Raw genomic sequence first — 26960 nt, 5'->3', positions numbered from 1 at the left:
GGCAGCAGGAGAGGCTTATGCAGTATGAGTCCATTACCAGAAAGGCCCTGATGCCTACCAATTAATAGATCTTGATGGCTGATTCACAAGCAGGACCCAGGCAGATTCATATGGGTACAGACTTTTCCTCAAATAGCCTACAAATTAAGAAAGAGATATGCATTTATAAACATGGAGGACAAATTGGTTTGAACCCTAAAAGCTAGTATGATTATGTCAGGTAAGAGGTCTGGTCTCCCTGAAATGCATTGCCCCAAGCAAGCAACCATTTGGGTATAGTAGAACCATTAGCCTTATGGGCAGGGAAGTCATGGAATTGCCTTCAAGCATTTTTGTTGGAATTCTTCTCTGTCTTGGACTTCCTGTCCTTTTCCCCACTCAGGGTGGAATTGTGCTTGTGCCAAAGACTAGTAGTGTGGTTGGTTTTTTTTAGATCTTTACACTTCATTTGCACGTGTGGATGCACATATGTGCACACATAGCAGCTATGATCCTATTGGGTTGTCCTGCTTTTATAAACCCCATTTAATTCATTTATAAAGGTTCTTGTCCAGAAATCTGGTTTGAATGAGCCTGAGATGAATAATTAATGTAAATCGGTTTAGACCTCCAATATTTAAACAGCTGCTGGCGTGTTTTCACTGGCTCTGTACAGTGAAAAAATGTGAATGAGTTGGGACACAAAAGTGTAACAAAAGCCTTGACCCTGTTGGAATCGTCCCTATATCCATCCTTATGCTGGGCACAGGGTCCCTTTTTATAGGTAGTGTCAGCCATGTAGGAGTCACTCTTGAGATTCTGGAGATACTATAATGTTACCCAGTGGCAACTCAAGAATTAAAAAAGAAATAAATCTCCCTCAGTTACTGCATCATAGAGCAGAGACCCATGACTTTCTGAAGCTGGCAGGTAGATTGCTTATGCATCAAGTCTTCCTGTAGATGCATGAACTTGTTTTGTTCCACACAATGAGAACTCCAGACCACTTCTGCCACCCATAACACTTCTGTTGTGCTCTCCTGATGAAGCATAAGAAGCTTTACAGACTTAATTTTCCTTCTCTGGCAAAGTCAGTTGACTGGAGGACAGAAAGGTAGGATGCTAAGTGTTGACTGCAGTAAGTAAATTTCGTGTGCATACATGCACAGCATTCCAAAATATGAAAGAAAAAAGATAGGCGAGTAGAACTTTTATGCATAATGAGTAATGCAACATTTTCTTAATTTACATTTTCTGGTTGCAGAATTTATTAATGTATTTAACGAAATGTATATACCACTTGCTAGGCTTCTTGTAAAGGGCTTAGAAGTTTTGCTGCAATCAAGTGGTATGTATGTTTTGTTAAATAAAGTAGTGACAACATTCCCCATGTGTTCTGCAGTATCACCAAATCTTGCAAGTGATTCTGTAAGTCAGTATGAGATTTTTCTTTCCTTCCTTTTCTCTTCTCTCCCCGCCCCCACCCTGTGGCTATGGCCATTTCTGGCCAGCCACCCATTTCAATTTTTAAGCCTCTTAAATACAGTACTATGGGCTATAGTCAACTAACTTGTTGGGCAGGTTGGCATAGCTTGGGCAAAACAGCCTGGCAGACCAAGATTGGGCCAGGATTTGACAATATTTACTGGGTTCTAACAAGAATTTCAGAAAATAAAGTTTCAACAGAGAGAAATCTGATCAAAATTCTACTTACGACTCTTCCTCCTATCAGGAACCCATGTTAGCCTTGCCCACTTACTGACTCATTAGGACTTAATTTCAGGCCTGGTTGAAATGAAACTATGATCATACTTTAGGTTCCTTCAAGGTGCAGCCCTAGTATTCCATATAACAATTTGGACTCCGGTGGCATCATAGGCTTCTCTCTTCTACTTTGCAGTCTTTGAACTGAGCTTCCTGAGTACATATAGAAAAATGCAACTGTGAAAAGGAGATTCTTGTCTCTGACTTTGTATGGTAAACTTTTGTTGCTTGTACTGTGTTCTGGTAGCTTAATTTGACATATAGGACAAGAAATTGGATTTCCTAAAAGCTGCTTCTTTCTCCCCATTTTTGTATCAATTCTGTTACTGAAGTGAAGCAGAGATGAAATTCATTTCTATTCAAGATTTCCTCCAGCCTCAAATCTTGTTCTACATCTTTAATATAGATGGCATTCAGATCACAGCCCAGGTCAAGCCATAACTTCTGCTTTGTATTTGAGAGATGGTGGGAAAGAAAGAAGCTTGTGTGTTTAGAGGCTGGGCTTTTTAGAAATTACAAGCTAAATTATACCTGATACTGGCATACTGCAGGCCAGTATCTGTGTGACCTCATTGTCTCTACCAGTGTGAAATAGCATTCATGCTCTTTGGGCAACTATGGAAAAGTACCACAGTCTTTAGCAACTCTGTCCTGTTTTAAATCTAAATAAACTGAAAAGTTGGTACTTGCTAGACAAACCATTGCTGAGGAGGCTTCAAAATCCTGGGCAATTTGGGGTACTTCCAAATGTGGGCGTTACAACATAAATAAGTTATAAAAATCCAGTTTTTCTGTGTGTGGCTTTTAGCAGATAAGTTTCCACAAATTCCATTTTTTTCAGTCATGAATATTCATTGCTATTTCGTTTTCTACACCAGTGGGTAGAACTTGATGGAAAGTATCTGGGCTGTTTTTCTGTCCCTTATGTCAGTCATTCCCCATCCTTTCCCCCACTCCACTACTGTTCTGGGGATTTTTGCAGGTATTTCAGTTCCTGTGCATGCACATCTTTAAAGAAAAGCAAAAACCCAGGAAGTCTGCAGGAGCAAACATTAGCAACCTTAGTTATCATTTTTCACAGTGGACAAAATGGAGGTGTGTAAAGGCTAGCCAGGATTTCTCTATAAACTGTATTGCCAAATTGTGTGTTGTCTTGAAAACATGGCATCCAACTACCATTGCAAAATAGCAGAAAATATCTGAGCTAACTTCTTTTGAAAGTAGTATTCTAGAGCAAAAGTGAGAGAGGTTGCTGATTTTTTTTCTTTCCAAACATGTCCCCTTCCTGGAAAGTTGCTCTGGAAGCTCAGGGGACCATCTGAAACAACATGGGAGATGGCACTGAAAGGTGAAGGGAAAATCTGCAAAATATGCCACCACCCTCTTTCTCCTAGAGGAGGAATGGAGCCCTTCCATTTTCAGAGGTTGAAATAGAAACTTACTCATAGAAAAATAAGTTCCACACTACAGCCCAAAGTGGGTAAACAAAACAATTTTGCTTTTAAATCCTTCATTTGAGCTGTATAACACTGAATTATCTGAGTGCAGAATCTGGGATTCTAGCACAGAATTTTCGACTGCCCATAAGAGAGTTGTACAGACAAGTACAATATTAGACTTAGGGGCTGGTGCAACTGAAAGGAATGAAAGGTTGATGGAGGGATTTTGCATTTGTGCATAAAGTCTAGATGCCAGATTTATGACTAGGATTGGATGCCTCTGGTAATTTGAGACGAGGATATTCCTTATAAAATCACTCGATTTTTGCTTCTGTCCATTCAATACTAAATATACTCCTTTCTTTGAAACACCTCCAATAAACAACACCTTTGTCCCCTTGGCTCTCTGCTCATTAAAATCTTTGTGATGTGATCTAACCCAGTGCAAGGGCACGGGGTGGGGTGGGGGTGGGATGGCAAGCAATTCAGTTTTGTGAAATTGTAAAGATCATGAAGGAAGTGATGATAGTGTTTGGAACCAGTTTCCTTCCTGCACACAAAAGTATTCTGCTTTACATATCAGTTTATGTGTGGTCCATCAAGCCTGCATTGAACCCTTATTTCTCACTTCCCCATTTTTGCATTTGGAGTCTATAGAATTCTTCTGTGGTATACAAGCCTGGAGTGTGTTTTTCATCTCCCATATTAATTGGATGTTTCTACGCATTTACCACCTCCTGTTTGCAACCAACCTAATAAATCACAGACTTGCTAGTTTTTGGCTTGAGTACACTTTTTCTGTTGCTGAGCAGTTCTGGTTCCCAGTCCAGTTTATCTCTGACAGACTGTGTCATGACTCACAATTCTCTTTGCTCCCCCAGCCGCTCTGTCTCTCTATATCACGGGTGTCAAACACAAGGCCCGCGGGCCGAATCCGGCCCGCCAGACTTCGTCATGTGGCCCGTGTAGCCGCCGGCGGCCGCCAGCCTTCACCTTTTATTCTCCCCCTTTTTTTTTGACACAAGAAAGCCGCCTCTTCAGCGCATGCGCGGCAGCCTACAAGCCAGAGAACGTTTGCCCTCTAGCGGCGCCGGCTGTTCTACACAGGAAACCTCCACTTTACATGCATTCAGGAAACCTCCACTTGTTTTTATATTGAGCGCATATTGAGTCCTATAGATACAACCGGCCCTTTGAGGGTGACCAAACTACTGATGCGCCCCCCGATGAATTTGCGTTTGACACTCCTGCTCTATATAGAGAAAGAGATTTATAGATCAAGATATATCGTGACCTCTCTTCATACTTATGAAATTATACAATGTTACCATTGTATTACATACAGTTGAGACAGGGAGATAGCCTGGATCAAACCATAGCTAAAATGAGCCTGGAGGAAAGTGACTGCTGGAAACCTATGCAGCTAAAAGACTGCTTTCTCTCTCCCGTGCCATATTTCCCCTCCCCTAGATTTGCCCAGGCCACATTTTGTTCCTCTGTGCCCTGTGGTGACACATTGCACATCTTTTCTTTTCCTTCAGGGTCCGGGTTTGTCATGTGCAGCGGCAAGGAGAATCCAGACAGTGATGCTGACCTTGATGTGGATGGAGATGACACACTGGAATATGGAAAGCCACAGTATCATTTTCTAGAGGTGCTGAACTCCCACCAAGACTGTGGCTCTGCTGTGCCACTAAAACTCTTGCTGCTCTTGCCTGATTCATACGTTTTCATTCAGTTAGGAGAGGATTCCACAAGTTCCCTGTTCACTGAAATTGCTCTGTTAGCAACTTTATTTACTAGTCATGAGCTGGGTAGTAATTTCACCAGTTCCAGCATCTAATTCCTCGCTGAGGAGAGATGATTTCCTCCTCTGCTGTTTTAAGATGAGCATGTTCTTATTATCAAACAGCTGTTACTGTGTTTACATGTTCCTTGTGGTGAAAGGAACCTTGTGGTCTTTGAAATGCATTCTTTAGTACTTCAGAATTTCTGGTGCCATTCTAATTGGTGCACTATATTGAATTTGTATGGTGTGTGTGTGTGTGTGTGTGTGTGTGTGTGTGTGTGTGGAAACTAGCCTAGTGTGGAAAGGTACCATTCACATTCATTGATCTGCCCATTTTGCATCTGCCCCTGCCCACCACTGCTATGGGGCCCCCAGAAAAAGTTACCCAAAAGGAAATATGGCCCTTGGACTACAAACAGTTCCTACCCATCCCTCAAAGGAATTCTTGGCTGCTCTGCCTTGATGGCTTGGGATAAGCAGTGAAAGCTTCTTATTCATCAGGCTGTGCTCTCCTTAACCCTCCATGCTTAGATATACAGAGGCAGATATCATTCCATGCACTGGGGAAGAACCAGGTGAAGCCAAGGAGAGAGAGGCGCTTCGAGGTGCAGTCTTAAAGTAAGTGTGGACTTTTAAAAGTACTGTCTGGGAGTGGAGCAGGACATGCTTCATGGTGTTGGGTGGGCGGTGAGGACGTTTCTCAAAGCAGATATATCATATCAGTGTGAGATGCAAGGCAGGAAGAACTTCGGAAGCAGCTACTTGCAAAGAAAATGGTTACCCATCTATAACACAGCAGTAAAGTCCCACCCTACTCCTTGGCCACATTTATGCCAAAGGTAGTACTTCTTGTTCTTTGAGAAATTAAATCCTGACTCTGGACATAGCACCTTGTACATGGGGCATTGTGCATGGGAAAAAACTCTCAGATTGCTCATTAGAAATATGAAAATGAGGTAGATTTGTATAATACTGATGAGCTTATTTATTTACAATTGAGAAATATAGGCTTTGTACAATTTAGAATTTTTGATAAGACCCACATTATGAATTTTTTACAACAGGGCAGGGTGCAAAAGTTTTTCATTGTGTGGATAAGGAAAGGAGAAGGGCTGGAAACCCTGTTAAGCATGCTTGTGCCCCATTTGAAATAAGTAAGACAAGTGCATACAGATCATAGAATTGTAGAGTTTGAAGGGACTACAAGGACCATCTAGTCCAAACCCCTGCAATACAGGAACATCAAACCCATATACTGAGTCAATCATTGGTCCATCTAGCTCAGTATTATTCACATCAGCCTTTGCAGATGTTTTCTACAACTTCCATCAGGTGCAGTCAACACATCCATGCTGACTGAAGCTGATGGGAGTTGTAGTTCAAAACAAACTGGAGGGTACCAGGTTGGTGAAGGTCAGTCTACATTAAATATTTGAGGCTGTCTGTGGTTTCATATAGGGATCTTACCTGCAAATGTCAGGGACCTTTTACATGTAAATAATGTGTTCTGTCACTGAACTATGACCCTTCCCCTTCAGTGGATTAATTTTGATTTTTTAAAAAACTACTAGCACTCCTTGACCAGATCTTATTAAAGATAGGGAAGCCTTTTTCCACTGGTTAAGGTGGTACTCAAGAGTAGTTTTTTCAAGAGACTCTGGCAATTACAAATTACAGTGACTGAACCACTGGCAAAAGCAGCTTAATCCCCCAGATCATTCTGGATTCTGGTCGGATCCATAAGTGTCTAGGAGTTGACCACCTTAATGGATCTCAAGGTCCTTTCAGTGCTGATTATGTATTCTGGGCTGCTGTCTGCTAGAGTTCTCCACAGGCCTTGTGTAGAAGATTCTGGAAAGCATTTCAGGCAAATAACTGAATGGGTGTTAACAGAGAGCTAAGAAATGGATTGGTTTTTCAAGCCCTCTGCCCTGTGTGGAAACAGCACTTACATTGCTCCAGTCTCTTAGGCTGAGTGAGCCTTGGAGGTCAAGGTTGAAGAGATTGATAGAGCAGTGAAATGAAGTTTTCCTACTGCTTAGCTTGTTACAAGCAGTGGCCTGAAATCAGATTTCACTTCATAGAAACACATATCTGCCTCATACTATTGCTGCCTCCAGTAATTTGAATTGACAGTGACTAATATTTGATGTTGAAAGGAAGGCAGAAAAGCTAGGGTGTTAGTGGGGAGTTCTGATGGTTAACCTGCCCTATCCCTATAGCCCATAGTAGGTGGTAGCAATAATTTAAGCAATGTAATAATAATTTATTATTTATACCCCACCCATCTGGCTGGGTTTTCCCAGCCACTCTGGGCGGCTTCCAACAAAATATTAAAAATACAGTAAAGTAACAGTAATTTTAAATTACGAAAAAAGTGAGAGTATCTGTAGTTATGCTTAAATTTAGCCATTTAAAGTCTGCTTGAGTGCTTCTGAAAAAAATGCTTTTTCAAGTATAGGTGAGTCTTGTTGGAAAAGAATTTCCACAGTTTGTAGTGAGTTACGGAAAGCATTTCTGCATGCTATTCAAAGCTTAGCATGTGGATGACACAAGTAAAGGGAGGTGTTGGTGCACTCTTGGTAAATCTTAAGAAAGTGATAGAACAGAAGATGAAAGGTGGGCTCTAAGTTCTGTAAATGCTTAAATCAATTAAGAACTAGAATCTTGAATTGCATGCAGAAGATGACAAGGAGTCAGTAAAGATGTAACAGTGGTGTAATCCACTCTTAACCCACCATTGCAGTAGCTGCATTCTGCGCTGACTAGAACATGTCTTATCTCCCTTCCAGTGGATACATAGTTATGGCTGGGCCTGTAAGGCCTCTGTTCAAGTTCATCTTCTGCTAGGGATTCATTGCATGGGCGGACAGATTTTTTTCTCTGTTTCCCATATGTAAAATGAAAATAATAGTGTCCTGCTTTAACACAGTTGTGAGAGTAATCACAAATTGATTGTAAGGCAATTGACAAACTTTAAATATTATGTACATAATCATTCCTAATAATGGTGAGAAGAAATGCATGCTGTGGGATTTTTCCTGGGACAAATTTTCACTGCTGTCTCTTTTTCCAGTGGTGGCACGCCTAGTACCCGAATAACACCAGAATTTTCTAAGTGGGCAAGTGACGGTGAGTGTAAGATATATATGTGGCAATCTGTTGTGTTGGCTTGCATAGTGACAATCGGTATTTTATGGTGCAGTTTTAGTATTCAGCATATTGGGAGTATTATTATTCCTGTGTGCCCAACACCAGAGATCTGAAGTAGTGTAATAGAGTGGTTACCAGCTTTTGAGTTTTGATAGGAGAATCCATGCAGCAGTTTAATTTGTGCTCCTGGAGATGGAGACAGGTTATTGCCTCCATTTTCAAATAGAAAAAACTGAATGGAGTCACCCAGAGAAGATTATGGTGCATTATTTCTATCCCACACTTCTGCTAAATGCCCCCAGAGTGTTCTGGAATATATCCCAAGTCACAAGAAGTTTGAATATGATTTTCTGGCTTTGAATCCTGTGACTAGCCTGCAATGCATTCTCATTCCTCTTGGTTTGGAGGATGATTTGAGAGACATGAAAGCTTTCCATTTATTACCATAATTGTGTTTGAGGTTATTATGCATTCTGAGATAGCAAATCCCGCCCCCTGCTTTTTTGCCTTCTATAGATATGCATGCCAGTGTCACAGTATTTGTTTATATTACTAAATGATCAGCCATTAATATTTTTCTCAGAAGCCTTCAGAGGTAAGGTGTATAATTTTCGATGTGTTTTGGTTTTTCACCCTTTTAATGCAATACTTTTATCTGGCTTCTGTTCATATTCTGCATTTTAGATACCGTACATTTCTCTCTATAACACGCAGATTTTTTCTCCTAAAAAGTAAGGGGAAATGTCTGTGTGTGTTACTGAGCGAATGTGTGGTCCCTGGAGCCGACCCTCCCGAGCGCAGGGGCAAAAATCAGGCAAAAATCCAATCGCACGCATCAGGGAGAAGGGAGCTCCGTGAGAGAGGAAGCTGTTGCTTTCCTGCATGCTGCCTCAGGGTCTTACTGCCCACCCTCTTCTGTTTTGGTTGCTGTTTGCTCAAACGGAACAAAGAGCAGGCAAATCCCCTCCCCTTCAGGCAACCCCTCCAGGCAAGCAGAGGGGAAAGGAAAGGATCGCGTCCTTCCTTCTAACTCCTCTCCGTGCTCCGGTGCTGCTGCGTCCAGGGAAGCATTTTAGGGACTCGCAGGCAGCCAGAAAACATGCAGGTGGGAGAGAGAGAGGGCTGGCTTGGGTGGGTGTGTGTGGGAAAACTTTTGCCTTCCTTTCCTCCCTCCCATTAAACCCCTCTCCTGCATTCTTAGCCAGCTGCTTCTCTGCACACCCCTCTCGTGCTCCTTGTCCCTTCTGTGTTTTTCCTTCCCTCCCCACTTAAAACGTGGTTACAAAGCACGGATCCACATGGATCCTCAGGATCTTTGCATTGGGTCACCCCAAATTCACCATCAGATCACATTACATGTCCATGGCTACAGCCTGCACCAAAAAAATCATGCACCCACTGTTGCCTGGGGCTGCAATGGTGCAAAAACATGGTTACAAAGCATGGATCCACATGGATCCTCAGGATCTTTGCATTGGGTCACCCCAAATTCACCATCAGATTACATAGCATGTCCATGGCTACAGCCTGCACCAAAAAAATCACGCACCCACTGTTGCCTGGGGCCACAATGGTGCAAAAACGTGGTTACAAAGCACAGATCCACAGGGATTCTCAGGATTTTTGCATTGGGCTACCCCAAACTCACCATCACATCACATGTCTGTGGCCACAGCATGAGGCACAAAAATGATACATCCACTGTTTCATTCAGAATTATTTCCCCTTGTTTTCCTCCTCTAAAAACGATGTGCGTGTTATGATCAGGTGTGTGTTATAGAGCGAAAAATACGGTACATGATCTTTATATGAATTGTTTTATTTTCTTTCTGGTAACTGCGTAGAAGCAGTGGACTGAAGAACAGGATAAAACTTTTCATAAAAAATGTAAAATATTTATTTTAAGGTATAAACAGGGCAACGTTCATGAAGTCCCACCATTTTTATTCTCTCAACCTTGTGAGATAGTTTGGTTTTTGAGAGAAATTGCACTTCTAGGAGCTTGATGACTAGGGTGTCCATAGTCCAAATCCCTCTCTCTCTCTCTGATATTGCCTCTCGGTTGCTATAACTATTGACAAGTGACATTTACATACAGGTTAGAAAAAAGATGGGGTGCTAATAGAAAGTATGGCTGGAAGTTCCCAGGCAGGATGTATTGATGGGGGGGAGAATTCTGCATTTGGAGTAGAGGGATATTTTAAATAAGTTTGGCGATCATTATCTTCTGGGGTTTTTTTCTGTGTGATTCCACATTCTTGTTTGTGATTTCACACCATTTTCTTTATCCATGGTATTAAATAATAAAATATTATCACTATGGAAATTAGCTCAGGAATTGGGACAATACTGTGCAAGTAGAGTTCAATTCCAGTTAAACTCCTGAGAAGTTCCAATGCTAGCTGTCCTGCAATGATTTTGATTTATTATATTTCTGTGCTGCTTTTCATTCAAATGAATCCCAAAGCAGCTTACAAACAATAAATAACAGCAACATAGTAGAACATAATGGAACATCACAAATACAGCATAAATCATATAGAATAATTAACAAATAATCAATGAAGCAATTATAATAAAAAATAAGCTAAACATCACAGTTAAAGCAAAAGTCATAGTATATGATTAAAAATTAATACAGAATTTATAATCTGTAAAACAATAACATTAACAAAATAGCAACCCCAAAAAATAAACTAGGCACTGTTAAGTTTATACACACACACTCCACAACCCCATGACTTTCACGCTATTCAGCACATTAAAATACACCTACACATAATGCCCCTGGCAGCAACTCCTTTCTGAAGGTTCCTCGGGATGGAAGTGAGGCAGCAGCTGCACCTGTAGAGCAAAACCAGCTGCCCCCTGATGGCAAACAGTCTCTCTCTTCTCACAATTCTTCCTCTGGAAACAGTGCTCCTGCCCTCATGATTTCAAAAGGCTTGTGAGAAAATTCTCAGCCTCTTCTGACCACAGAAATGGCGTTACTTTGATTCCTATGTGTGGGTAAACCTGTCTGGCTTGTAAACACGTTTCTTCCAGAAAACCCCTTGAATAGAAAACCTCTAGAATCCTAACTGCAATTCACAGCATTGACAAAGAACAAATTGCACATACAAGCCATTTACCAAATCGATTTCATGAGAATTGCTCAAGGAAGTTGAAGTGGATCCTTTGTGTCTAACTGGTTTGAAAACTGCTCGTAATTCCGAGTGCTTCGGTTTTGGGTGAACAGTTGCCAGTGTAAAGCAGGAAATTGATGGATTGCTGCAATTTGTCATAATTTGGCATCCCAGCCTCATTATTTGCTTTGAGTAATCCATGGCCCTATCAATTCCAGAACTACTTTGTGGGCTATGAGTTCTGCAGGTCTGCCATACTTGGCAAGTCATGAATGCGTCTTGAGTGATACAACAGTACTTGTCACTTGGACACTCCAGCATGTTATTGGTAGTTTCTTCTTGGGAATCAGCACTAGAACAATTCACCAACTATTTGGTTTCTCTGACTTTTTGTGAATAAACATTTCCCTTCACTGATCTGGGCTCTTCCTTACTTTTGCAGAAATGCCATCAACGAGTAACGGAGAGAGCAGTAAACAGGAGCCTATGCAAAAGACCTGCAAGAATAGTGACATAGAAAAGTGAGTATGGCTCAGGAATGTCTGTCTTTGTTAGGGATGGCAAAAGAGACTGCCAGGAGCTTTCTATCAAAGGGGCATCACTATAGCACTGACATGCTGCTTATGGCTTTCCTTTCGTAGTTCCCACGTTTCTCATGTGAAACATATCCAGCTTTTAAACTCACACACAGCATTATCTCTCCCCTAGCTGAAAGTCAGATAGGTGTCCCCCCCCCCATTTTTGCTTGTTTTTCATTCTTCATAGGAATTCCATGTCTGTAGGACAGAGGAAAATCCATTTTGTTTGTTGGCTCTAAAAGTGGAAGGATGATTTTATATTTCGTTTCTAAGTCCCTATTGTAGTTTCTACAGCTTTAGAGGGATGATGGCAAATCTTCCCCTTGTGTTAAATTCTCAACAGTATCAAAGTGCTGCCCTTTTCCTTCCCTTGGGATGTGTTATTTTTCAGAAGCTTTACTTGATATGGCCTGCCTCTGGAAAAGAATAAGATTATCTTAACCTTCATTTCCATTGGGGATGAGTCACATGGGACTGGATCTTTTGCTTCACCAAAGTGCAGGGGCAAGCCTAAGGATGATACATGATGCTGCACTGTCTCCTTGCAGCAAGGCAATGCTATGTGCAGTAATATCCTATGTCATTTTTGTATGCTCCTAATTAGCAGAGACAAAATTGAAGTCTTAAGCATAGAAATAGGCTAAGGTCATGAGAACAAAAATATGAGACTATAGATGCAAGTTCCTTAGACGACTGCACCATGTTTCCGATGTCCCACAGTGCATACAGGATTATTAGCCAGTGATTTGTGTGAACAAGCCCAAAGTCTCAGGGCAATTATCTACCAGAACAAGGTGTTGGGGGGTCGAGTTGAATTCTCTGTTATTGTAGTCCAAAGCAGAGATGGGTATCCTGAGACCCTCCAAATGTTATTTTACTCCTAACTCCCATCACTTCCACCTGGGGTGGCAAATGGTCAGGGATGATGGAAGTTGTAGTCCCAGAGCATCTGGTGAGACATTGGTTCCCTATGTCTGCTCTTCTAGATTAACACTCTAGATTGGGCTACAATTTTAAATGAAATGCAGAAGGAAATATATTGCCTGCCTCAGCCTCCTGCATTTGTGTGCCTAGGAATTAAAAGCTAGGATTATAGGCTGTTCAGGACTTTGGAGGCAGAAATCAAGAGAGGGGTGAAAGGAGAATTTCATGATTTGATTAGGCATGAATGTTAGTTGCCAATGCATGCCAGCTTCCTTTGCAGGGATTTAGCTGCTTGTTGCCATTTTTTCACCTATCGCTTAGCCATCTTTTGATACTGCCTTCCATTTAGGAGACAGGAGAATTCAGTCTTCTTCAGCAGTCTGTGCCAATAGCATTAGTTACCAACACTTATCCCCCTCAGATCCTGGCCTCCCAAGCAGAGGTTTGACATTTTCCAGAACGATCAGTTGATGTCATCTTGATCAGATAATTTTAAAAGCTTTATTCAGTGTCTCTTGGCAGACCCCACATTCTTTCCAAGGTGGTGCATGCTAGAATTCGGAGTTGTAAAGTATGGCACCCTCCTCTTTGTGACAAGTTAGGACCCCTTGTAGAGAGAACTGAAAACTTCCTGACTTCAGAAGTCAAAAATTACACTTGGATACTCAGCCCGCTACTTTTCTTAAGAAGGTAAAAACCAAATGCCATTTATTGCACTTTACAGCAATTTCTTGGTTCATGAGAAATCCCTGGTGGTAAAGGGTTACTGCTTTTTAGTTAGAGACTTAAGTTCCAAAGGGAACAGAAAACAAAATGTTTAGAAGCAAAGGTTCCAGCTGTGCTGTCCCTGCTCCTCCGGGAGTTGTGTGTGATAAATAGTTTGTGTTGTGATGGTTAAGGAGCTAGAATGTTGTGTGCGAAAGGGTGGGCTCTGTTAAATTAATTGATAAGTGGGATCAGACCTTGGGGCTTGCAGAAAGGAAGGTGTTCTTTTATTCTTACTGTCTGGCTGCTTTCACCTGCACTGCCAAGCCGTGATGTATGGTGACCCAGTCCAGCTAGCTAAATTGATTCATCTCCAGTTCCTGGTTCTTAATCTAGAGCTAAATTGGTTTCATTTTTCTTGTTTTGGGTGGTGATTGTGGTGAGCTCTCCATGGGATCACTTCCTTCTGTTCATAACTTTAATTTTTGCTTTTAAATCTGGGCATTATTGATTAGTGTGTTAAGCTCCATGTAATGTCTGATTAGCATTTTAAAAAGTGTTTAGAAGCACATGGTTTATCACCTGTGTCAGCTGGGCTGTCCATTTAGAACAATGGTTAATGGAGTTAGCAGTGATTCTCTTTATTGATCCTACTTTTATAAGAATGACATTCATTTTCTCTTCCCTTTCCAAAACAAAGTCTAGGCATGGAGCGTATATTTTTAATTAGCTAATACAATACAGTAAACTGTCCTTGTTTGGGCGCAGAGCTAATGTACTTGGGTTGAAAGTTAATGGAATGTGTGCTTCAGGCTGCTTGTAGCTGAATCACTTGCATGCCAAGCAACTTACCTCAGTTCAAGAGAAATGTATTTGCTGATGGATTCTTCTTTGTATCTCATTCATCTCGTTTTTTGTTTGAATTTGATATGAAAGCTGCTATTGGCTCAGATCAGTCAAAATGGAAAATTGTGATTTGTTGTTGCATCTGAACTGGGTCGCTATGACAAGAAAAAAATAAAGATTTCTCTCTTTTTTTCCCCTTTAACTGCATGTGATGATTTCTATATGTAATATAATGTAATATATTTTTAGTTGTTTTTTTTTAATGAGGATATTGCTTATAGCTGATGGTTGTAGTCTAGAAGATACTAAATAGAGCAGCGTGGGATGAAATGCTCAGCTGTAGAAAAACCATGTGGGGTTCAGCTTTGGTTGTGTTGGTTGATGTTCAAACTGGTTTTTCTAGTCTTCAGTGCTTGAGCATGTATTCAGAAGTGATAGAATAACAGGGCTAGAAAGGGTTTACTGAGCTGTACAGCCAGCACAGGCATGCAACAAGAGCATCTGGTATAGGTTTTGCTAAGCTTAAAACAAGAACCTTTCAGTGCCTGGGATCCACCTTGGCTCCTGAACAACATGCAACCTGGGACTCAATATTCTATCTTGTGTGCTTTTTAAACTATATTTATTTTATTGTTTAATATGTTTCATAGATCTTTAATTCCCCTTTTAAGAATAATCTCTTCACAAAGCACCAAACATTTTATACATAAGCCACCTATATCCACCTCTCAGTCGCCTTATTTTTCTCCATCTCTTCTTTACATCAGTCTTTCTTCTGTAGTCACAGAGAATCTATTACATGCTGCTAGACCTTGCTGTACAGATGCAAGTGTGGCTTAGCCATCTGGACGGGCAACCAAGCCTCAGCTAGGGAATGCAAGAGTTTAAGGAGAGTCTAGTTAGCCATCCTGACAATAGTTATTCTGTACTCAGGAAATCCAGCAGGCAGTCTAGTCAGTCTAGTCAGTCAGTAATGACTGCAAACTAGTCCAGCAAGTCAGAAGCAGAATGCTGTAGCAGCAACTGCTTTTCTTGACAGGCAGATGCTCAAATTATTGTGAATAGCTGAACCTTGTAGTAAGGCAAGTGTTTTGCCTCCTTTGTTAATTCCTGTGGGACTGCTTTGTGAGGGATTTGGGTATTGGTGGACTGAAAGGGCTGTCACATGGAAGATGGGGCAAGTTTGTTGTCTCCTGCTCCAGATGGTAGGACCCAAACCAACAGATTCAAGTTATGGTAAAGGAGATTCCAACTAAACATCAGTAAGTACTTTGTGATGGTAAGAGCTGTTTGACAGTGGAACAGACTCCCTCAGAAAGTGGTGGACTCTCCTTCCTTGGAGATTTTTAAGAAGAGGTTGGATGGCCATCTGTCATGGGTGCTTTAATTGAGATTCTTGCATTGTAGGGGGTTGAACTAGATGACCCTCAGATTCCCTTCCAACTCTACAATTATATGATTCTATGATTTAAGTTAAGAGGCTAGTGGGGAACATTTCTTGGGGGCCTTGTGAATGCACATAGAGGTTGTGTGGAAGAACTCCACAGGGAGTCTGTGTCTGCAAAGGAGCTAATTCCTCTGAGCATTCATCCTGAACTAATCTGGCAAAGTTGATAATAATGGATGAAAGCTTTTTGACCCATAATCCTGCCATACACTTTGTAAACAGGGTCTCATCCGTCCTCAAACAGTTTCCCCCCATCTATTCTTGCCACTGGAAAAATTGTCCCAATTCATTGGCATATGAAACTTTGAGACCATAAAGTAGCACAGAGGTAAAATGAAGCAGCTGCAAGCCACCAGCTTTCCTGCTGTTTTTTTCTTCCAAACAGCTCTCCCAGTCTTTTTTGGTGTTTCTCTGTCATTCCACAACAGCATCCACCATCACCTTTCCATCCAAGCTTTCTCTATAGCCTCTCCATTCATTCCTAGGCCAACATGCTTCTCTTTCCTCCCACTATTCCAACTCCCATCCATCTCATTTTTAATATGGGATGCTTCTACTGAGTCAGGCGTCCATCTAGCTCAGCCAGCAACCCTAGGGCTTTGGACTGAATGCCAGGGGTTGAACCTGGGATATTTTGCTTGCAAAACATGTGCTTCACCAATATATGATTGGAGGGGGATGGAGCAGGAGCAAGCCTTTTGGGATTGTTTGGGCCTGCAGTTTCTGAAAAATAAACTACTCAAGAGCTATTAGTGGCTCTTGAACTTCAGCTTGGGATCCCTGCCCTAAGCCTTTCCTCTTGGAGTCTAATGCCAATGCATCTTATTCTGCCATCAGAATCAATTCCTACCTAGAAACAATTCTGCTGCTCCTCCTCTACAACAGCTTTTAAATTAGTTTAAGACTTGATGTCATGTTTTCCTTCTTTTGGTAGTATCTGCTTAGATCAGCCAACCTTTTCTGTCATTTCGGCCCTCCCTCCTGCATTGCTGTTCCCTGAATCTTAGCAGTGGTGCTAAGACTAGCCCACCTGTGTGTAGGCTGCAAACTCGGCAACGGCTCGTTTTCTCCTCCCTGAAGATGCGAGCCACGTTGCCTGGTGCCATCTTGAAATCAAGGCTTCCTGGGGTTAAGAAGCCAGCCTCTTAATTCAGAGTGCCAATGTTCAATTTTGCTTTCTGCCACCAAACTAGATTGCAGGCCAAGGAAAGAGTCTGGGTTAGTGCCCCACTGGGTCACCTCCCATTTGTTTTCCTCAATTTTGTGTTGTCATAAATTCATTCCAGCCCGTTGTGCTTGATCAGTTTATCTCTGTTGGGGCAGGGAGCCCTGCTAGCATGATATATGACATGAAACATTGTAGCCAGCCTCTCCATGAATCACTCCAGCTGTTTGTTGTCAGCATGAAAAGCAAACAGGCCAGGGCTGCCGAGTGTTGACTAGGATGAGCTCAGGTTGGGAAGAGACATGACGTATGAATGTTTATTTAATAATTCTCTAATATTTCCAGCGGAGTGTGGCTGTGCCTTCTGAGGTTGGGGGGGGGAGGGGGCGGTTGAAGAGGAAACTCTAATCTGTCAGGGTGGGTCATAAATCAGGCAGACAAGATCATTAATCAGGAATGGAGCAAAACTAGAGGGAGGTGGGACTCGGCTGCCGTTCCCAAGAGCAAAGGGGCACGCTCTTCTTTTCCATAAAACAAATCTCATTTTGGATGCGGCTCCGGCTGTGTCGCTTACATAAGAGCAAAGCCAGGGCACTGGGCCAGTTAAGCAAGCGTGTGTGCTACCTTTGTCATAAGCCTTGGCAATTTGAGCTCGCCAAGCATTAAATCCCTTTATAATTATCTTCTTTATATAACTCTTCATGCTCCTCATGGTTGATTGGGCAAGGTGCTTGTTTGGTTTAGAAGAGGGTTTTAAAAAAGGGAGGTCAGTGTGTGTGTGTACACTCACATGACAATCTTCTTCTTTCTTTTTTACTCAAATCCATTTTCTCGAATCCACTCCAAAAGTTAAGCTTTGGCATATTATCCTACAAGAATAGAAATGGTGTTCCAGAATTTGGCTCCTGAGATAAAACCAACTTTCTGGCTTTCATAGTCTGACAATTGCAGAAGCTAACTTCCTATGACATTGTTTAAAAACAAAACCCCATTTCTAGCTTTTAAGGATATGAAAAATGTTGCAGGTGATATCTGTCTACTCAGGTGCTGATGGGAGGCTCATGAGGACCTAGGGCTCCCATTCTGTCAGTAGAGGGAGCTGAGCCATTTGTAGAATTGTAGAATTCAGTGGAGAAATTGGGTTTTCTCCACTGAAATGATGGGGAAATTGTTCCAGGCAGGGGTGCAGCTATAGAGGAACGTTAGCTTGAAGAACAGATGATTGATTTAATGTATGTGGCAGAAATGAGAGAAGTTCCCGCTGTGGAAGAATAAGAGTGGGAAAGTCCCTGCCCTCTTTTCAAACTGTTCTGTAGCTTAAAGACCACCTCATTCCTTCTGTTGCACACTTTATACCATATTTCCAGACATTGCCTTCTCTGTTTGCTAATATTATAGTCCCTTGCCAGATTTCAGCAAAATTCTGTTCTCAGGAAATATCCAAATAGGACAAATGGAATAAATTGTATACAGCTAAACAGATGTATACAATTGTAATTATTTTGTCTCAATATAAAACTTTGGCTATTTTGACCAAACTGCGGGAGGCAGTGGAAGACAGGAGTGCCTGGCGTGCTCTGGTTCATGGGGTCACGAAAAGTCAGACACGACTAAACAACTAAACAACAACAACAACAACAACGTGTTCATTTAAATTATGGATGTGGGGGATGGGGTGAGGCAAACTATTTAAAGGGACTATTACTATTTAAAAGGACACAGCCACTGGAGCATGGCAGATGCTGCCAAGTGTGCCTTAGAAAGCCATAGAGTTAATGCAGATTTTAAAGAGAACTCTGGGGATGGGGCCATGCCTCAGTGGAAGAGCATCTGCTTTGCATGTAGAAGGTCCTTGGTTCAGTCCCCGGCATCTCCAGATAGGTCTCGGAGTAGCCCGTTTGAAACCCTGCAGAACTGCTGCCAATCAATGTAGGCAGTCCTGAGCTAGACGGGCCAATGGTCTGACTCTTTATAAGGCAGCTTCCTACATGAGATTTATTTGTGCTTAATTCAGCAAGTTGTTTCAGAGCAGAAAAATGGCTAATATAAAATTACCCAAGATGTTATCTGCAAGCAGTTCCCAATAAATGTTTTGGGATTAATAGGCTAAAAATACAGAAAAAGCAGACACATGCCAAAAATAAATATTCAGTAACACCACAAGCATAGCTGTTTACATCTGGAAATCCCAGTTGCCTGTTGAGTTTGTGACTCTTTGCAAAATGTAAGCCTCAGTTAGCCAAGGTCATTAACTGTTCAGTACTACTTCCTGCATTAATCATCTTCAGGGCATATGTAAAAGAATCTGTGGGTTTGGAGGAGAATTTAAGGCAACAGTAAGCAATTCACACTATTTTACTGGGAAAAAAGGGTGGATGCTACTAGTGTGTCTGGTACAGGATTTGGCATCCTATAAACTTGGGCAATTATTCACGATGGGGGGGGGAGTTTCATGGTAGCCCAGAGTAGGTTTACACTAATGGTGTAATACACCATCTGCTGTAATTTCTCTTCAAACAGAGTTCTAGCCTAGCATACAGAAGAGATCAACCCCATTTACCTTTCTCAAAAGCATTTTGAGTTCTTAGTTGCAGTTTTCCTTGGGATCCACTTGAGAGAAAAACTCCAGCACTTCTGAAGAGTAGGGCAACTAGTGTGGGAGGCCAAATCAATTCTCCAAGGTAGCACAAGCAGTAGGACTTTCACTGCAGACTTTCAGGGGCAATAGAGAAACAAGTGAATCTCACCCACCCACACCCCTTGCTAGGGCTCTTTAGCACATAGTTATTAGACATTAAAATGAAGAAGTTGGATCACCCTCATAGTATGAACTAAGCTGAAAGTTGCAACCCTTTGATAATAGATATATTGCTTTTATATCCTCCCCTTTTGAATTAGATGCTTTGTATTTGCTATTGGTTTTATTTAAACAAATTAAGTTTAAAAAATTGCTAAAATGTGTCCTTGAACTCATGCTTATCTGGATGGGGGATAGAGAGGAGAAAGTGAGGGAGTTTAGAAACTAAACTGCTGCACATTGGTAAAATGTACATTTGTTCCTTCACTCACTTTTGTCTCTGATCCTGCCTACCACTGGCATGTGGCCCCCAGAAGGTTTCCCAGAAGGGATGCGGCCCTCAGGCTGAAAAAGGTTCTCACCCTTGCACCAGGGTCATTTGCAGCATGAAGCACTGGAGAGCGCCACCCTTCCCTCACCCTACAGCTGGAATATTTCCTGCTGGCTCAACCAATAAGTAGATTTAAAGGGGAAGTGGGTGACTGGATTGTACAGAGGAATGGTTTGGAAGGAATAAACTGAGAATTCTTTAGCTTGGATTCTAGTCTGAGTTTGAGAATAATTCAAGTCTCCTAAGGCTCACTTCTTCTTTGGTCAGATTCAAACCCTCCAAAACTTCTATCCATAGGAGTTCCAGAGCTATGGATTTCACTGGCATCTCTACTCCTGGAGACCACTACTGTAATCATAATTTCTGTGGGGTCTAATGTCGCTCTGTGCATGTTCCACAGTACTTACTGAAGTTGATTGTATTGGGAGCATTTAGGGTTTAGATGGACTATGGCCAGAGTAGAGGTTCAAGCAGTCGGTTGAGAATGCAAACAGGTGCACAGGATTTAAAAATAGAGTAGACTGTATGACGCTGCTAGTGGCAAGTGGCATTCCACTCCCAACCCACGTTTTGTGGACGAGGTTTATTTTACTCTTATTCTATTGTTATTTTCAGGCATTGTACATTCCATAATTGTATTGCTCAAAGTACAAGAGTCTTCATGTATTTTTGCAATGCTGTCTATCAGTCCACCTCCCCTACAGCAATACCTTTACATTTTGTGGATCTTTTGATATGATTTCATTTATTCAAAGGAATTCCCTTTCAAAAGGTTTTAATTGTCTGGAAATGCCCTTCACCTTTGGATTTTCCTCCCTCTCCCCCAAACACATTGAACCCCTGGTGTTCAGGTATCTTTTCGATCCTATTTTCCCCCCTCAGTTATTTCAAAGTTTCAACAATGCTGTTAACTTTAATTTGTAGAGTTGCTCCCTGCAAGTGAAAAATCGATGGGGGGCTATCACAGTGTGAAATTCGACTGTCAGTCTTGAGCTTATGGAGTGAGTAAGACATCTTAGAAGGGGGAAAAATCACAGTCTGTGCAGTGCTCAGCTGGGCTATTTCAAAGAGAAGGCAAGGCTGATGGGCCGTTGGAGAGTATTTCAGTTAGATGGATGATGATTCTCTGTGAAATACTGGAGTTAGCCTACAGGTAAGGGAAACCAGAGGTTAGAAAATACAACTAGTTTCCCCTGAAGAACTAAATTACACCTTGGGAACCTTGAGCTGTGTCATACAGGAACTAAAACCTGTCCCTAAAATCGGCCATTGCCTCTAAACAACAACCAGTAACAAATTAGTCATCATAACTTGCGGTGTTTCAGTTTTGCTCCCTTGTAAAGTTTATAATAAGCTCTTTGGGGCAAGTATTCCATCAAGTGTATACAGCACCTAAAAATGATTTGTATGCTTCAGTATAGGATTTGTGTGTTGTACATGACCACAGCGTAACTTAAGATGATGGACTCAATTCTGAATCTTGGCCATATAAGTTGCTGTTTCCTGTGACAGCCTTCCATGCCAGTACAGGGGCAGATTGCATATCTGACAGCAGAAAGTGGTACCCAAGAGACAGAATGAACAGTATAAAAAAGAAGCTCTGAGCTGCATGAATCACATGTGCTTTCCTTGCACTGTATGATATCTATTCTTATATCCTGGCTCAGAAGTCTGCAGAACTCTGCTCCCATCTACCACAGCAGTTTAAACCTGGGGGTGAGAACACTTTCCCCAAAAGTGAGTGGGCAGGGCCAGAAGCAAAAGTGGGCAGAGTAATAGCTGCATCTCTTACTTTTGTACAGTAGGCGACATTCCTACTGCATGGAAGTCTGAGGTTTCTATACACACCACAGACACCCCTCGATCCAGGTAAGCAAGCAAGAGCACATTCCACCCAGGCAGAAGCACTCAAGGAGGGTGAGAGCACAGCTGGTAAGGGATGTGGCCTTGGGGGAAACTCCTGAGAGCTGGGTAAATATGCCTGGAGGGCTACATTTGGCCCTTGGGACTGAGGTTCCACCTGATTTAAGCAGGGGTTTGTCCAAACAGGTGAGGATCAGAAACTAAGATTTTATCTTGGCTTGTTTGGGCAAATAATAATCCAAACTGCTCCTTGCAGTCATGCCAGAAAAGGAATGTGGGGAAGGGGGAACTCATAAACCTGAGGCTTGTTCACATACCACTAACCTATGATTTAGTTAATGTTACAGCCAGATGCAGCACTATTGCAGCCCAAGAACAGCTCAAATTAAGGGAGGAAAAGATCAAACTGGTGGAGTCCTGTTCCATTCTGATCTTTTGTGTTGTAGCTGCCCATTCTCTTCCCATTTGAGGATACCGTATTTTTCGCACCATAGGACGCAGTTTTTCCGTCTTAAAAACTAAGGGGGAAAGTCTGTGCGTCCTATGGAGCGAATGCAGGGGGGGAGGCAGGCAGGAAAAGCCCCCAAGAGCCACACACAAGCTTCGTGCGGCTCTTGCAGGCTTTTCCCCAGGAGGGAGAAGGGACTGACGCAGCCAGTCAGTCCCTTCTCCCTCCTCTAGAAAAGCCTTGCGCAATCTCTCCAGCCGGGGGGAGGCTGAGCAAGGCTAAAGAGGGAAGCCCAGGCAGCGAGCGCGATCCATCCCCTCGCTGCCCGGGCTTCCTCTTTAGCCTTGCGTGCCTCTCCAGCCGTGGGAGGCTGCGCAAAGCTAAAGAAGCCAACTTTTTAAAAATCTCTCTATCTCTACCTCTTTTTCTTTTTTTGTCCTTTCTCCACCCCCTTCTTTTCCTCTGGATCAGTATTTTTATCTAGATTAACGTTTTAGTTTGGAGGGGGGGATATTATAAAAAAGGAAACTTTGCAGCTTTTATTTTAGTATACAATAAAAACAGATTAAACAAAACACAAAAGAAGGAAATAGCACAGAAGAAGAGGAGAAAAGGGAAAGCCATTTACCAGAGGTAGATCTTAACCCTTGCCTCACCTGGGAGCTTCTCTGGGCAGGAATCCCCTCGGCTTAAGTGGGGTGGGGGGAGAGTGGCAGGTAGGGGGGTACCTATCTAGACAGTGAAGCCACGTGTCTCTCCAGTGAAAATTGGGAGTGGGCATTGTGTGAAGTGGCTGTGGATCTCCTGCCGCAGAAGTGTAGGACTGTATAGAGTTGGGAGGGCCACCCGAGGGTCATCTAGCCCAGCCCCCTCACAATGTAGGAATTACAGCTACAGAACGCCAGGCAGATGGTCCCCCAACTGCTGCTTAAAAGCCTCCAGTGGTGGAGACCCCCAACACCTTCCGAGGTCATAGAATTACAGGGTTGGAAGGGAACCCCAGGAGTCATCTAGTCCAGCCCCGGTGGACAGCGGGCATGATCCATCCCGTTGCACAAGGCTAAAGATGCTGCGCAAGGCTAAAGAGGAAGCCAAGGCAATGAGTGGGATGGATTGCGCTCGCTGCCTTGTCTTCTTCTTTAGCTGCACTGGAGAGGTTTAGCTCCTGGCTGGAGAGGTTGCACGGCTATGGATCCCGCTCGCTGTCTTGGCTTCTTTGCTCTTTGGGGCTGGGGGGGGGACCCAGGCTTCCCCCGCAGCCCCGAGAAGCTCTGGGAGAAGTGGGCATGATCCATCCCGTTGCGCAAGGCTAAAGATGCTGCTCAAGGCTAAAGAGGAAGCTCTTTGGGGCTGGGGGGGGGAATAATATTTTTCCCCCTCTAAAAACTAGGTGTGTTCTGTGGTCCGGTGCGTCCAATAGAGCGAAAAATACGGTAAATGTGATGAAGCAAAACATGCAGAGTTGTGGTTTTTTTAGTGAAGCATTGTAAATTAATATTTTTACCATGTAAATTCACACTGGCTAATGTGGGTGAAACATGTCTCATGTTTCACATCCCCCCCAAAAAATGTTTGTGTGTCTGTTACTATCACCAAAATTAATGTGGCCTTAGTTTTACTATATTTTGCCCCCCTCCTATTAAAAGGCAGCTTCCTAAGGGCTAGAAGTGTGCTGTTTTTTTGCAGAAATCTCAAATTTTCAGGACATTGAAATCTGCACCATTCATTTCTGCCTTGCACATCCAACTATAGCTTGGTATAAGGTGGTTACTGGAGTTTTGCTCAAATCTTCTCCCTTTCAGTGGTTCATATTTGCGTATAATAAGAGCATAAAAGCTAGGGCCTTGAGACCCCACAAGCTTCACCTTAATAGAAAGGCTTTTGTTGATTATCTGGGTGTTGTCTGTTTCCATGCACAACTCTCAACATAGCAATAATACAGCAGCCTGGTGGCAGCCTTCCTTCTTCCTGAGAGGGAGCTGTCAGGAGAGCAAGTTGATGTCTTTTCTGATATGGGTCTTTGTGCAAAAAATTAAGCCGTTGTGCAGGATTTAGATGCATTTCCTCAAAGTAGTACTTCTCTTGTTGGGAAATTGCATTTCTTCATCATTCAATGAAAATATGCAGTCGTTTTTTCTGCACCGCTAGTGCTTCAAATATAAAATACCCTTGATAATTGCTGATGGTGAACAGCACAAGTCCTTATCCTTCATTCCTGTTATTTTGTGGCCTTTTTTCTTTAGATTTTAATTTACTAGAGAACAAATGTTCCCATCGTGTAGCACTGAAATGCAGAAGTTTATGTAAGAGTTCAATTGTTTTTCAAGGTGATAGACACCAGCAACACTGCCCTTTCCTCCTGCGGTAATGCCTGCCCATTTTATGAACATTTTTACTTACATTTGTTCAGTTATTTAGTTCTGTGAATTATTTCAAGTTATTCAATGCATGTCTCTACCCTTCTTTTTTTTGTTTTTAAAGTAGGGAAGAACACAATTACAGAGTTCCTATGAAGCAACACGCACACAAAGTGGAACAGGCGCTTCTGGTCACCAGCTGCTTATCAAATTTAGAGTTAGTTGTTTGCCAACTATCTTGTAGATGCATGATTGCCCAGATTATGCATAAGAACTTCAGTGCAAGCTTAGCCTTTCGGTACCCTCCTCTTGAAATAAATTAACAAAAATCCTTCTCGGTGGCTAACAGATCTCCACATCCCTGCTGATTCTTCTCATCGTGCTGACTCGGAAACTTCTTCCTGCTTTCATTGATTGTTGGTGCCATCTGTCTGCAGTTTGATGGGGCCAGGCACGTGAGTCCCGGAGGCAGAGAAGGCCGAGTGCCAACTCCCAGACTCACTCTCTGGTTCTGCAGAGACATTTTGGGCTCCATGTCAGTGAAGGGATGGGGGGCGTGAAAGCAGCATAATGAATTCTTCTGTAGGGAAAATCTTTGGGGAATCGTTACCAGGTCCTAGCTAAATGTAGCTTAGAATGCCTTCTTGTGGCAGTAAGCTTCCCCTCCATGCCACTGTGATAGAGCATGCAAGTGTAAGAAGAATAATTCCTCTGCGGAGTAGAGCAACGCAACATGTTTGCTTTGCATGAAGATTAAATTAGTTAACAGAACTCCAAACTTGGCAAGCAGCTGGTGGCATTAACAAATTGTGCAAGCAAGTATAAAATAGAGGCACTTGTGACGCAGAGGGCCTCTGCTTTGCAGACACGCACCCTTGCATGCAACTTCTTCCAAATTTTCAGCTTAGAACATGGAAATTAGGCCACAGAACACTACATTATTCATAACTTGGCAACCAGGAGCTAGGGCATGTTGCCAAACTAAGTCACCCACTGAAAGTACAGGTGAACAGCATTCTTAATATATTGTACTACAGGAATGCACAATTATCAAGATGGGAGGACACTCCTCTTGGAGAACAATATATTAGCATCCCTGCCAATTCCTCAATAGAGGCAGCATTCCTGCACAGAATTCCAAGTCAGCCTTTTTCAGAGAGGTTCATCTAAAAAGATACATAACTGAAGACATTTCAGGAAAGCCAGCTCCTTTATTGTAAGAAAATAATTGGGCATTTTGTCATTTCACCTCAATTCGATAATTTAGCTGTTAATCCACTTTCCCCCATTTGAATTAGACTGGAGTAATCCACACCTATTTTAATTTGTATGTAAGGAGAAATTTTAGTCTTTCTCCTTCATACCAGTACGCATTCTCGTTTGTGTTTGCCACTGCCTTCCAGTTTGTTGATTCTGTTATTCCAGTTAAGTACCAAGAGGGCATGTGTGCACTTGCACCTTGTTTGCTTGTTTTGTGGAAAACTGAGGGATTAAAAGAAAAAAATTAATATATATAAAAGCCTAAGTTGCTGAGTCACCCTAACATGCTGGAAAAGAAATTAAGGCAATTTTAAATTCTCAGCACACACTTTTCAGACTGCTTGTCAGTATAAATGATGTAGAAATGTTTAATGTGCTTTGGTGGTGCAAGTAAAGGAGAAGTAGGTTCTTCTTGGTCTCCAAGTACCTGGTAATGCTGCTGCAGACACACCCTTTTGAGGTTGTTGATCACTCCAGAAAAAAGGGGAAATGGAGGTGTCCAGTTAATGGTTAAATCTTGGGATCACTTATGCCACTTATGAGTAGGCAGTGAGGATGTTTTGCTTCACTGAGTGGTCCTGATGAAGATTTGACTTTGATCCCAGATAGAGGGAGGAGAGAAACAACCTGGAGCAGCCCAGCTTTTAAAAATTCTCCCCTCTCCTTTGAAGGGAGACATAAGAGCCCTTGTCACATTTCCCAGAGAGACACCTTAATTAGCTATGTGTTTTTGAATACTTTTTGGGAAATACATGACTGCTTGGCTTGGCTTACATGAAATGATTGGGGCAAGTTGCCAATTTCCTTTGCATGGTGCAGTTTTCTGATTTTGTGCAAATCTGAGGGATCAAAATGAAAAACCCAGGCACTTTTCAACACAAATAGTTACAAGCCCAGCCAGTAAAGAAATGAAGTATTGCGGAGGAAGTAGGGTTGTGCCCCTGTGCACAGTTCTGGAGGTTCTCCTGAACCACCCTCCAGCCATTTTTT

The 26960-nt window shown here is 42.3% G+C and overlaps 1 protein-coding gene across 6 annotated transcripts in view; it reads left to right on the top strand.

The window, feature by feature from the left end:
* RNF220 (ring finger protein 220) overlaps nucleotides 1–26960 on the top strand; it is a 331499-nt gene that overhangs the window by 284225 nt on the left and 20314 nt on the right. For all 6 annotated transcript variants that reach the window (XM_053392649.1, XM_053392650.1, XM_053392648.1 and 3 more), the window contains 4 exons: nucleotides 4724–4820; nucleotides 5503–5589; nucleotides 8048–8103; nucleotides 11692–11770. In XM_053392649.1, coding sequence (XP_053248624.1) covers nucleotides 4724–4820; nucleotides 5503–5589; nucleotides 8048–8103; nucleotides 11692–11770 — 319 coding nt within the window. The remainder of the gene's footprint in view (nucleotides 1–4723; nucleotides 4821–5502; nucleotides 5590–8047; nucleotides 8104–11691; nucleotides 11771–26960) is intronic.

The sequence above is a fragment of the Podarcis raffonei genome, chromosome 6, assembly GCF_027172205.1.
Source record: "Podarcis raffonei isolate rPodRaf1 chromosome 6, rPodRaf1.pri, whole genome shotgun sequence".
Lineage (NCBI taxonomy): Eukaryota > Metazoa > Chordata > Lepidosauria > Squamata > Lacertidae > Podarcis > Podarcis raffonei.
Note: the sequence above shows the minus strand (reverse complement) of the source record. Positions and strands in the feature narration are given on the sequence as shown.